Here is a 14,240-nt window from a genome sequence, read left to right on the forward strand (position 1 = left end):
TACCGGGCCCTTCTCAGGGGAGCCCAGGTCAGATGGTAGTGGGACAGAGTCAGCTGTTACCTGCACCTCAGGTGTCCCCTGCCCCTAGTTGGGTGGACAATTTTCCTAAGGCTGTTAATTTCCTCACGGAGGAATCCCCGCTCATGCACGCGAAAAGGCCATTATTGTCATCCTAGCCTCAGTATGACGAGGATGATGTTACCTCAGATGATGGGGAAATCCTATATTTGTCTGACACTGAAGCTCCCGCCAGGGAGACTAAAGCTAAGTCGTCTATATATATCCCGGGACTTATACGGGCGGTCCAGGAGATCATCGTGATTGAGGACAAGACTTCTGCAGATACTGAGCTTACGCATGCTTGTTTCAAGAGTGTTAAGAACACTAATGCTGTGTTTCCTTTATCTGGTCAGTTAGTTCATCACCTAGAGGAAGCGTGGAAGGCTCCTGGTAAAAGGTTTCAGCCGCAAAAATGTTTGGCTTCTGCATACCCTTTTGCTGACAATTATTTTTCAAAATGGGAGTCTCCTCAGGTGGATTCCCACGTGACACTGTTAGTGAAGAGTGCGACTCTGCCTACGCCGTCGATGTCTTCTCTAAAGGATCCTACGGACCGCAAGGTGGAGGTATGTCTGAAATCTATTTATTCTCTCGCTGGAGGGGTCGCCAGACCTGCAATGGCAGTGCGCTGGGTTGCTAGGGCCATGGAAAAATGGGCCGATGCCTTGGAAGCCTCTTTCTTCCGGGGCTACCAGCAAGCAGATCATTCTGATAGGCAACCTCAGTGATTCGGCTACTTATATAAATGAGGCAGCATTGGATGTAAGTTTACTTAATTCCAGGATTTCTACGGCAGCGGTGTCTGCGCGTCGCTCCTTGTGGCTCAGATCTTGCAGAGCAGATGCGGATTCCAAGAGGGGCCTGGAATGTCTTCCGTACAATGGACAGGTACTGTTTGGGCCGGCTCTGGATAAGATTGTGGACACGCTGGCAGCGACAAATTCTGCATGCTTGCCTTCGGCTCCGTCCACCTCGGGGTCAGGGGCGTCGTCCTTTCGGTCCTATCCGCTTCTGGATAAGTCAAAGGCCCAATCCTTCTGGAGTTCATCAGGGCGCAAGAATCCCTCTAAGCCTAGGAAACCGGCTTTGAGCACCAGACATCCGACTACCAAGCCTGACGACAAGCCCACAGCCTGATGGGGCGGGCCTCCTCTTGGGGGACCCCAAGGTGGGAGGCCGACTTCTTCAGTTCGCTCAGTGTTGGTCTCAGACCACCTCGGACACTTGGGTAAGGGAAGTCGTCTCTCACGGGTATGCCCTCTCCTTTCGGAAAAGACCTCCCCATCAATTTTTTTCCACGGATCTTCATTCAAATCCAGAGAAGGCTCTGGAAATTCACAAGATTGTACAATCCATGCTCCAGGAGGAGGTTATTGTGCCGGTCCCGCTACCCCAGAGGGGGATGGGTTATTACTCCAAGCTCTTCCTGGTGCAAAAACCGAATGGATCATACAATCCTATCCTCAACTTGAAGGCTCTGAACAAATATTTGAGGGTGTCTCTGTTCACAATGGAGACCCTGCGTTCCATTATCTTGGCTATGGAACCTGGGGACTGTATGGTGTCTCTGGACATCCAGGATGCCTACCTTCATGTCCCAATAGCGGTCTCTCATCAGCACTTTCTCCGATTTGCGGTAGCATTATCAGTTTGTCTTTACCGTTTGGCCTTTCTACAGCCCCGATGGTGTTTACCAAGGTCATGGCGTTAACGGCGGCACACCTGCGCCTGCAGGGGGTACGCCTCCTACCTTACCTGGACAATCTGCTACTTCTGGCAGGATCTCCAGAGGTACTTCACCATCTCCTGCAACTAACTATACAAGTGTTGCAGAATCACGGATGGTTGATCAACTGGACGACCCCTAACACCATCTCAGAGGATGCTTCATCTCGGAGCTCTACTGGGCACTCTGCAACAGCGGATCTTTCTGACGGAGGAAAAGATCTCCGTGTTACAGGCAAGGATTCGCACCTGCCTGCGGGATCGCAGAATCTCGATCTTGGATAAGGGTCTGCGCCTTGCTTCTTTGAAGGTGCAGGTGTCTGCCTTGTCGGTGTGGTTTCAGCGTTGGATTGCTCCTCTGGCTGATGTCCGCACCTTTATACAAGGGGTTCTTTGCATTCAGCCCCCCTTTGGCGGTGGTGCTGTAGGCTCTTCAGGGTCCCCCATTTGAACCACTGGGCTCAGTGGACCTCAAATGGCTTATGGCTAAAGTCTTTTTTTCTTCTGGCTTTTGCATCTGCCAGAAGAGTGACGGATTCGGGGGCTCTTTCATCCCCCCCTTATTTTATTTTTCATCAAGATAGGGCGGTTCTTAGGACTCGCCCTGGTTTTCTCCATAAGGTGGTATCCAGTTTCCACATTGAGGAGATCATTGTCCCGGCCTTTCACTCTCCTGGTTTGTCTGCGGGTGAGGCCACGTTGGATGTGGCTCGCACTCTTTGCATTTATGTGGAGCGCACCTGTTCTTTCCGGAAATCGGATTGTTTGTTTGTGTTATACGGTTTTCGCAAAAAAGGTTGGCCGGCCAATAAGCAAACTTTGGCCCGTTGGATTTGTTTGGCGATTTCCGAGGCCTATGTTCATGAGGGCATTCCTGTTCCGCCCTCGGTCACTGCTCATTCTACGAAGTCCCTCGTGGGCAGCTCGGCGTGGCACCTCGGCTGTTCAGTTATGTAAGGCGGCCACGTGGTCTACGGTTCAGAACTTTGTGAGGTATTATGCTTTAGATACCTTCGCCTCTCAGGATGCTTCCTTTGGGCGGCTAATTCTCCTTTCTACACAGGAGAGTCCCTGCCCTTGAAGGGTACTGCTTTGGGACATCCCCAAGGTGAAGGCCCTAAGGACCCTGAAGTAGAAAACAAGAGATATGGTAAGAACTTACCTTTATCTCTTTTTCTATGAAATCCTTAGGGTACAGAGGGCACCCGCCCTGTGCTTCAGAAGGGTCTTGTTCTGGTCGCCAGTTTTCTGTGTCTCTTGTCTGAGTAGTAGGGAATTCTTGTGTGTACCGGACTTTCTCCTTTCTATTTTCTCCTCCTCTGGCTTGGTAACGTAACTGAAGGTGCCTTGGCCGGGGGGGCGGGGTATAGGAGGGGACACTGCTGCATCCTGGGAGGCTCAAGGAATTTAACTGTGTGGTGCCCGGACTGGTTGCCCAGCCTACCTATACTCCAAGGTGAAGGCCCTGTGGACCCTAAGGACCTCGTAGAAACAGAGATAACAAAGGTAAGTTCTTACCATATCGCTTGTTATCCTATACCTAGTGCTGCCTCTGGTACATCTGTGTATCTCTCTATTATCTATCTATGAGTGTGTGTCGTATACAGAGGGCAGTGTACTATATGCATTATGAGTATGTCATATACAGAGGGCAGTGTACTATATGCATCATGAGTATGTCGTATACAGAGGGCAGTGTACTATATGCATCATTATTAATACAAATAAAGATAGATACAAGATTGTTAAAAATGTTTAAAAACGCAATGCATGCACAAAAAATGAAAAGTAAGGTATATGCTGCATGAGTATTATGTTTATAGCCCTTTTGAAGGGTTAAAAGAGAGTCCCGGTCTATCGTCTGAGAGTAAAGACCCCTTCGGAGCGCAATTACTGGGGGGTCGAGCTATCCCTACTAAACTGGCCCTGTCTCACCTCCTGGCATCCGGTGGTGTGTAGCGGGTCTTCTCAATAGTGCTGCCTTTGAGATTGTTCCGGCGTGAGTCTGACTGGTGTAATCACTCGCGGCTATGGATGACGAGTCATTACAGACCGGGACTCTCTTTTAACCCTTCAAAAGGGCTATAAACATAACTCATGCAGCATATACCTTACTTTTCATTTTTTTTGTGCATTTATTGTGCTTTTAAACATTTTTAATCTATCTTGTATCTATCTTTATTTGTATTCATATTCAAATTTTTTGCAACATTATATTTGTATCTTATTTATATTTTAATTTTTTGCAACATTCTGACATAGGGCTAGTAAAACATAAATCGAACCTTTTCACTCACTGCGCTCGTTCTATTAACCATTATCTGTAACTGAGCTGCTACATATATATAATCAGCGCGGATAATTCATTTTATATCTATCATTATTAATATCATTTACTTCTATAGCGCAGCATATTCTGTTGTGCTTTACAATTGGTAACTAGCAGTAATAAAATAAGACTGGGTAATAACAGACAGACATGGCGGTAAGAGGACCCTGCTCGTAAACTTGCACTCTATAGGGAAGTGGGCAGTGATGCACAAGGATGGGTGCTACGCATTGCATATTGGTCCAGATAGATTGTAGCGGTTCTTTGTGAGCTGTATGATCCAGTCACACAGGACATACAGAAACCAAAGAATTCCTTGGCGCTATTAAAGGGTATTATAAAGTCTCCAGTATGTGATATTATAAATCATTTTAAATGTAATAACTAATAAGCCGCTAGTTCCTAAATGTTGAATAGGTGACACAATTCAACCACAATATTCCATCCAATCTATGTCCAATGGATCAGTGCGAATAACAAGATTAAAAATGAGTGTGTAGACTCCAGGTATGGAAGGTAAGCCAAGACACAATATATAGAAATATATTAATGTACAGTAGCTAAAGAATCAACATGGACAATATCATCTGTATTCATATAAAAACTAATAACCTCTCAATAGTATAGTAAAACTTCACATTAATCTCATTGGATTGATATAAATATAAATGAGGCTTGCAAGATCAACTTTAAGGAATTCAGCCTTGTGGAACTGCAAGTCCCAGGATGGACAGGTGATGCACTGGATCTATGTGCAAAAAAGGTACTTATCCCAAGTTCCCCCAAGCGACAAGCTGTATCAGAGCTATTGGGATGCAGATGTCCCTGTGCCGGGCAAAAAGTGCACTGGGAGAGTCTGCAGGCTGAAAGTCCATCCTCCGTCACCTCACCGATGTGGTGCTGCTTTCTCTTCCCGGCCTAATAATGAGTGCAGCAGATGTCTTTATAATCTGTATTCCAAAGCAGACCCATCCGCTGGTCGTAATTGGCCTGCACCGGGGGCTCGCCTTTCTCAAATCCGTCTGTTGGAGGTGGCCCTTTTACCACACACTTCTCAGCTGATGTGTGCACTGGTAGTAGGTAATCGGTGTGTTAGCTGCCTCATGTCCTCCAATGGTACTTTGCATAAAAGTGCAGCTCACCTTTCCCAACAGCAATAGTAGTGGTGGCCAATGCCCAGCACCTGATTAAGCAAGTGCTCATAAAGCAGGTAAGTCTGGAAGCAACCTTTGACATGTTTCGCCCTCAATCAGATGCTTTTTCATAGAGAATGAGCTCCTGGTTTTGTCTTTACGCCCCTTAGCTAATGTGCCAGTTCCTGTGTAGGACCTAGTTACTCTCATTGAACCACTAGTGGCATAGCGACTGAGAGATGTTGTGTTCCTGCTGGGCTGTTTTGGCAGGGTCCCTGCCCCTCTTTTGACTGATGAACTGTGCCATGCACCACTTCAGAGCTGTGGCCTCTCAGACACCAATGACAGTCTGGAAGCCACCGCACATGGTGAGATGGGCATGGCAAAGGGCCAGACGCCCAGACATAACTGAGCCCTGGGAGGTGCTTCCCAGTAGAGATTGACATCAGAAGCCCAGCATTGAATAGTTGCGAGTTTCCAACATCAAATCTACTAACCATCGCATTGCAACCATTTAGTGGTATAACCATCAATAGTTTTACTATGCGCAGAAGCATTCAGAGCTTTGCGCATGCTCACTTTATCTGAGCTGCGGGCACCACTTCCGGGCTCAGCTAGCCAACAGATAGACACCGGAAAGCTGCATCTGATAGCTGCCAATCATCGAATACCTGCAATTTAATCGAATCAGGAAAATTGATGGTTAACCATCAGCTTCCGATATCCATCTCTACTTTTCAGTCACACAACAGCATTGAACTCCCACTCAAATACCAGCGGCGATCCTCCAACCCTTGCCCGCACAAGCCAGGAGCAGCGACTACACATGTTCCTCTGCCGGCTATGGGGTATGCTGCTGTGAAGAAGAGGTGAGCCACCTCAACACCTGCTTATCTCTAGAGCTGGCCTGGCCAAAACGTTGATCGCGATCTACCGGTAGCTCGCAACCAACTTGCCTGCAGCAACTGGCAATACCTGTCTGATCGCTTCAGAGGCCAGCATTCCCAGTGACGCAGTGCTCGGATAACGTCACCCGCGATGTGAGGAGCCTGCGCGCCTGCTGGATCTGGTTAGATCCTGCAGTCAGCGGCAACGGGAGTGACAGCGGGAGCAGTGCCCAGCATGAAGTCAGGTAAGTACTGCACAGGGGTCTGTTCTACACTGGGAGGGGGCACTGCATAATGGGCACAACTACAGGAGGCATTGCATAAAGGGCACTACTACAGGGGGCACTACTACAATGAGTACTGCATAATGGGCACAACTACAGGGGGCATTGCATAACAGCCTCTAATACAGGGGGCACTACTACCCACGGGGACATTACATAAAGGGCATTACTACAGGGGGCGTTGCATAAGAGGCACTACTACAGTGGGCTTTGTGTATAAGGGGCACTACTGTGTGTTGTAACGTGAATAAGGGACACTACTATGCAGTGTAATGTGGATAAGATTGTGCTGCTGTGTGGCGTAATTTGAATTGGGGAAACTCTGTGATTTCGCTAGAATAGACCCCATGTCCCTTGCACGCCCCCTTTTTGCATGCTACTCCCCTTATTTTAAACTCTGTAGATCAGGAAAGGTTTTTAGCTTTAAAAGTAGATTACCGAATGTAAAAGTCTGGCCACCTCTGCTGTACAGTATTGCAGAACATAGGAAGTTGGGGTGTCACGTTTTTGAACACGAACATAGTCATGCCATGATATGCTTTATAGTGTAACACATTGAACAGGCATTTACCACAGTCTCTATTAGATGACATATATCTTCGCATTCAGGGCCTGGTTCAGACCCATTCGCTATCTGCATATGCTCGCTAGATGCGTATGCAAATTTGTCAAAGTGACGCCACGGGAAGCGATCACTTGCCAAGGCATAAGCACGCCCACCATTGTCTTAGCGAGCGGCCACTTTGTGTATGCATACACCCAATCGCACAGGTAGAGCCACTCACAAGCAACACATCATCTCCAGGAAGTGTATTAAAACATTGGTACATCGAGCACCATTGGCTGTGAATGCAGTGCTTAAGGTAGCTTTACTCTACCGGAAGCATTGCGAGGAAATCAGTGTTGAAAAAGGTAAGTGACGTGTACTTTGACGCTGCATGTTAATTATTCATGCCTCTTAAACGGTGTTGAAACACTCAGGCACGCCTGCGTTCGCATCTCCAACCCCCCCCGTTATTCGTGTCCTGCCCCTGTTACCACCCACAAACGGCTTCTCCTGTCACTCATTACCCTGGGCTGCCTTTGCTGGGCAAGCGAGAGGGTTGCGATTGCAGTGTGTACTTCGCGCACGCACAGAACGAAGCATGCGCGTACAAAGAACATCGGGCAGCTTGCGAACACAGCGCGAGCGGCTATGAATCAGGCCCTCAGTGCTGACACATTACCTAGCCAATTACAGTCTAAGCATTATTTTTTTTTTTTTAATATAATGTGCCCGACATGACAAACGCACTTACATTTTATTATTATTTTTAAATTGATCAGTTGAGGTAAAAGGGAACTTCTCAACAAATTATTTTGTATGGCACATCATGAATTGGGTGCACTACTGTGTGGCATAATATTAATTGTGGGCACTAGTGTGTGACATAATATGAACCGAATGTATTTTCTTCAATTATATTTTTCATATTCATTGTATGAATATTTATATATTTAGTGAATGTTTGTTCTTGTTCTAGGTGAACAGGTAATGGCCACAAGGAAAGTTTTGCATGAGATCCCCATATTGGCTCCACAGGATGAAGAGCAATTATTTCAGGTAGTAACAGAAGAGGAGATACCTGTTTCGTATAACCAGCAGATCTCTCCTGGCGGGCTGCATCATAAGTACATCAGCAATGACGAGTCCAAAGAAAATATCGCTCCTGCTGAGTTTGAAAATATTGCTAAGGAGGAAAAGAGTGAAGTGACTATGCCAGAGAGAGACAGTATCAGCAACGCCTGTGATGCACCAGCTGATGTTAGTGACCCGTACACATCAGCAGGTCTGGGGAATCCTTCTGGGGCTTCTGTTTCTTTGCAGCCAGAAAGTGGCTCTACAACCAGAATCGCAGCTGGAGCTGGGACCTTTCTCACACCCAGGAGAGACAGTGAGAGCTCAGATCAGCTGGAAGCCTGTACTACGCCAATGGATTTCTCTACAGTCACTGTGGATGACCTGGGGATATCTAGTGAAAGCCTTCTAAAGTATGCAGGTAATTTGCTGCAAATGTGATCCAACCTATGTGCGGTTTCCTGGAAATTAAACATTGTAATCGGTTCCTACGGAATCCTCCCACTCTGACTGTTCTCCAAATACGGTCTGTGCAATTTGTACACCTACGTATAATGAGAGAACCTGCGCTACAGATAACATACATAGACCATAATAAACAAACAGTGATGTGAATGTGAATATATCACTAGGCTTAAGTTAATTTAAGAGGTAATTTCACAAATCTCAAGTATATAAAACATAAATATTACCAATAGATAAATGTAAGGCTTAACTGACGGTATAAATATATCATTTAATGTGCATGTTTAATCATGCCAATAAGAACACATTAGTGCACAAATAATTCAATAAAACAGTATCATACGATTGAAAAATGAATTCATGCAAAATAAAATCAGATGAATAAAAGTCACTTAGTATATGTATAGGTTATGCTATTGAGGAAGCTGCGGGTTTACCGCAGGGAAATGCGTCTAGCCCCCCACCGCATGTGGTTTCCATTCTACTATTGGAAACTTTGTCGTGGCTTGTGGACTCCGGACCGGCTTCTTCCATTTCTCCAACCACGGTGTCTCAGGTTCCTCACCATCTGTGGGTACTTCACCTACTCGTCAGGACCTTTGCCTCCTTCAAGTTGGTAATTATTTTCAATATAGCTGGACATTATTCCGGATCCCATCCCTTGAGGAATACCATTGACTTATTATTACTGGCCCATGGACTGAGTTTTCCCATTCCTACCCTTGTGACTTTTATTCATCTGATTTTATTTTGCATGAATTCATTTTTCAATCGTATGACACTGTTTTATTGAATTATTTGTGCACTAATGTGTTCTTATTGGCATGATTAAACATGCACATTAAATGATATATTTATACCGTCAGTCAAGCCTTACATTTATCTATTGGTAATATTTATGTTTTATATACTTGAGATTTGTGAAATTACCTCCTAAATTAACTTAAGCCTAGTGATATATTCACATTCACATCATTGTTTGTTTATTATGGTCTATGTATGTTATCTGTAGCGCAGGTTCTCTCATTATTTGTGGTTTTCTATTAGCTAGGAGAGTGACATCCTCCTTGAACCAGCAGCTGTCAGACAGCGCCATCTGATATTTTTTCCTATTGTACACCTACGTGTTTGGCCTCATTGGGAAACTCTGTTCAGCACCCTGAGTGGCCAGCTACAGTGGCCGAGGGATACATGTGGGAGCTGCAGACCTGTTTGTAATACTGTATAAGAGTGAGTGCTCATTACTAACGTGAGTTAGAATACAGACAGTCATATAGCCAGTCTCTGCAGATGTTACGCTGTCTATAGGGAGTCATTCTCTGCAGATGTCACACAGTGTTGCTCTGTGTCATTAAATAGTGTAGTCTGGAGACGTATCGCTATACATGGATATTGATCAGTGCCCCCTACAACATTCACTACAACAGACCTGACAGAGCACCACCACCTGGTCACTATTGAAATAAAGCTGATCTATTGCAGAGAGCATGTAATCTTACTGCACAGAATATGCTGTAGGGAGAACTGCATCCAATAATAATTGTCTGACTTTTTATATCTAATGCACGGCTCAACTTATCCGCGTTCCGCACCCCCCTCCCCTCCCCAGAGGTGCAATACAGTGTGCCTGTACTGGCTTTGGTCGTTTCTTAGGGGATGGGTACGGGATGCCGTCAGTCAGAATCTTGATGCCGGCATCCCAACAGGGTTAGAATACAGACACTTGTCGGTCTGTATTCTAGCCCACCCCCTCTCCCTACCCTAACTCTTGCTCCCCGATGCCTGACCCTAACATCCCCCCTAGTGCCTAAACATAACCTCCCCCTTCCTGCAACATAACCCTCCCCCTAGTGCCTAATGCTAACCCAACCCCCCTAATTACCTTCGGAAAGCCGGCGCTGGCATTTTGAGCGCCGGAATCCCCACGGTCTGGATATTGACCACATATCACCACATAACCGTGTCACCAGGTCGCTCTCCACACCATCCTTCCTCAGCCATCTCTACCTTGCCTACTTACTGTACTCGGGTCCCTATCTACACACTCGTGCCTCATGTCATCTGTCTGTCTCCCCTAGATTGTAAGCTCCTAGGAGCAAGGTCCTCCTCCCTACTGTCTCACAGCCCTCTTCTCTGGCACTTCAATGATGGCCTTCACCTTCCCAGTTGTATTGTGTACTGAGAAATCTATTCAGCTTTTATACTTTCTCCTTCATCCACTAGGGGACACTGGAGTTCAAGACAGTGGGGTATAGACGGTGGTAGAGTAGAGCCTGGCACCTTAAATAATTTAGAAGTGTGACTGGCTCCTCCCCCTCTATGCCCCATCAGCCCCAGTTTTTAGAATGTGCCCGAGAGAGCCTTTTTCATATTTTTTAATTTTTATAACAGTTACAGCTGAGGACAGGCAGGCTGCTTGCTGTGGCAGTCTGCCTGCTACGTGGGAGCCGCCGGGAAGGGCACCACACGGCTACTGCAGCCTGTGTCCGGTGACCCTGAGGAGGGGGCACACACAAAGGAGTCATCGGACCCCGAGAAGACCCGCCACTGCTGACACCGGCATGTGTCCGGGTTCCTCTCCGCCCCCTCAGCCCAGCTTCCCGGCCGCAACAGCTGTAAGTATGACCACTGCTCCTGATTAGCAGGAGCAGTGGAAGTATAGCTGGGCTCAGTGACACTGTCACTGTTAGGAGGGCCCGACTTTCCCCTGCCCCGCACCACCCTCTCCCCGACTTCGGATACAAGGGGGTCACCAGCGAGGGCGCAAATTACAGCCCCGGTCGTCGCTGGGGCTGCTGGAGGCGCGTCATGCAATCTAGCGGCGCCTATTTTAGTCGGGTTTCCTCCTCACTGCCGCGCTGTGGGCACCACGCGGCTGTCGGCGCTGCTGCATAGGAGAGCTCGTTAGCAGCGCCGATCGCGCTTGCCCTCCTCACACATGGCGGGCTGCTGTGGCTACTAAGTCCCGCTGTCTTAATCAGCGCACGGACCCGGCGTCGAGACCCGCCCTAAACAAACACTTATGGCGCGTCCTGCAACAGCGGCGCCATTTGTAAGGGTTCTCCCCCTTATTGCTCCGCAGCAGTAATAGCCGGCAAGCACAGCGCTGAGTCATTTCACTGGAGCAGTGGACATCAGCTGAGGCTCTCCTCTCCTGCTTAGCAGGAGAGGTGTTCTTTTAAGAGTATGCAGCGCGGAAGAGCGCCGGCAAGGGAGCGCGCTTCCCTCTTAAGGAGAGGGGACAGCTTACAATATAAACAACTCCCCCTTTTATTAAGAGGGTCCGTTGTGTAGCACAGCACTGACTCACTCCTGCTCGGGGAAGAAAAGGGTCCCGCCGCCGGCTGAGTCCGGGTCTCCTGCCCTTCCCCCCACAAGGGGGAGATGTGTATTGAAGCTCCGTTAACTGTAGGTCAGGTAAGTGACAGACGGCTGACTGCGCTATCACTTACGAAAAGCGCTGTAGCTCTCACTGTAGGTACAGCGCCAGTCGCACTGAGGCAGCCTGTATATATTTAACAGGGCAGCACAGACTGTATAATGGTTAGCATTGCCGCCTCACAGCACTGAGGTCATGGGTTTGTTTCCCACTATGGCCCTGTGTGGAGTTTGTATATTCTCCCTGTGCTTGTGTGTGTTTTATAACAGCGTAGCTGTTAGTCTGCTGAGGCGGTGCTTTAATGTATAAGCTCCGGCGCTAGCTACTTCGGGGCTCTTGTGTTTAAGCCGCTTCGGCGCCCTCCACAGCAGTATAGCTCATTGCCCTAACACCTGCTGCTCTGATGGATATGTCTAGCCTTTTGCTGCCCCTCCCTCAAACTTGCGCTTAGCAGGTGCACTATGACTCCGCTTTATGCGGTTCTGTTGAGGGGACAGCTTATGTTAGCCGGGACTCCTCCAGGCTAGCATGGACATTTTGCGCACACAGCGCGGTATAACTTTACCCTAGCGCAGTGTAAGAGTCATCTCTGTCACTTCTGCAGATCGCTCCCCGTGTCCCAGCGCCTACAATGTACGTGTTGTGTGTGTGTGTGTATGTAGATGTATATGTAATCCCATATAGGGATGTATGTATATATATATATGTGTGTGTGTATGTATATGTATAGATATATATATATAGATATAGATAGATATAGATAGATATATATAGTGTATACCTTTTTTCTACTCTGCTAATCGGGTGGTCTATGGACAAGCCTTATTCCAGAGAGGTTAATTAGCACACTGTGCAAGGTTGACAATGTTCCAGTGCACGCTTTGGCAGCACATATACAAAAATATTGAAACGATATCTGTGGGTGAGGAGAACTCTCCATTGGGTTGGGTCTCAACCCAGCGTTGGCTGAGGGGGCAGGCCTTGGGTCAGGTCCTCCCGAATCATCCATTCTCAGGAACGAGAATCCCATATTGGGCTTACCATCCCTGTGGCCCAGCATTAGAGGCCGGGACGGCCACTTCTTTAGCTGTGTTAATAACAACAGCAGGCCTTTATCCCCTGTTTAGATTGGGGGATTGCGCTGTGGTTTTTCCCAAGGGACAGGTCTCCCTTTTAATATGTTGGGGAGGCTCTGTTAGAATACAGCTCACTTTTTGGGGACAGTAATCCCTTAAGTTTGTGGATTGTTACTCTTCTGCACACATATATAGCTCAACTGATTAAGGCGAGCACTCCAGTAACAGAAGGGTCCCAGGTTCGATACCAGTCTGGGACAGCACACTGATAAAATATCCTGCCCATTACACCGTAGCAGGCTGATGGCTACACGCAACACTTGAGCAGTCTCCCTGCGTTGAGGTAAGCCACATGTATTTATACTAAGCCCTGCTATAGAGCATATACGTGTATTGCTCATGTTCTAATTTTAAATATTATCGCACCTACTAATCTATGTACTACTATGTAGGTATGCATATGTGGAGATATATATATCGCTTCTTATCCTTATAAGGCAGAGGTAGGATCTGTTATCAGTTTTATGTCTGGTACTTAGCTTATTTAAAAGAAGGATTCTGCAATTGAAGTCTGGACTCTCCTCATCCAGTAGTTGGTACAATAACTCCGCTTTACACCATCTCTCCCTAAGGATTTGTATGTGGGTGTGTGTACGTACCTATATTTCCACGGATGGGAAGCCGCCTGCGATTACCAAAGCTGTCAGCTTATCTATGTGTATGTGTGTATATATATATATATGTGTGTGTGTGTGTATATATATATATATATATATATATATATATATATATATATATATATATATATATATATATATATTAAATGGTGGCTCTGTAGACTAGAGTCATGTTCTGCAGCTTACATAGTGATAGACATTGCTTATATTATGAACCCTATACATGACTGGGGCCTTCTTGTATATAAAGATATGTACTTCCATCCTTCTGGGGTTATAGTTCCTTCTTGTTAGTCCCTATCTATGGCGCCCCCCTTTAGGGTGATCTATGATTATTTTAACTTTGCACTTGGTAGCAAACTTATAAGACACTGAGAATGCAGGATATAGCAGGACATATATATAAATATAGCATGCTGATCTCCCGATGCCGGAGTCTGACAAGTTAACTTGCTATGTTGGCACTACTCTTTCTTTCAAAGAGATGGCCTTCTTATGCAACTATGTTTATCTATATGTACGGGTGTATATATACTGATATATTCCCATTACTTGTATGCATAATTTCTAATAATTGGCAAAACCTGGTTTTTAACCCTATTGGTTA

General features: G+C 46.6%; 1 protein-coding gene across 4 annotated transcripts in view; it reads left to right on the plus strand.

The window, feature by feature from the left end:
• Positions 1 to 14,240, plus strand: part of CDCA2 (cell division cycle associated 2) — a 70,383-nt gene that overhangs the window by 21,856 nt on the left and 34,287 nt on the right. For all 4 annotated transcript variants that reach the window (XM_088443379.1, XM_088443378.1, XM_088443381.1 and 1 more), the window contains exon 2: positions 7,942 to 8,457. In XM_088443379.1, coding sequence (XP_088299505.1) covers positions 7,953 to 8,457 — 505 coding nt within the window. In that variant the 5' untranslated portion in view covers positions 7,942 to 7,952. The remainder of the gene's footprint in view (positions 1 to 7,941; positions 8,458 to 14,240) is intronic.

Source organism: Taudactylus pleione, unplaced genomic scaffold (assembly GCF_031769625.1).
Source record: "Taudactylus pleione unplaced genomic scaffold, aTauple2 ptg000329l, whole genome shotgun sequence".
NCBI classification, from domain to species: domain Eukaryota; kingdom Metazoa; phylum Chordata; class Amphibia; order Anura; family Myobatrachidae; genus Taudactylus; species Taudactylus pleione.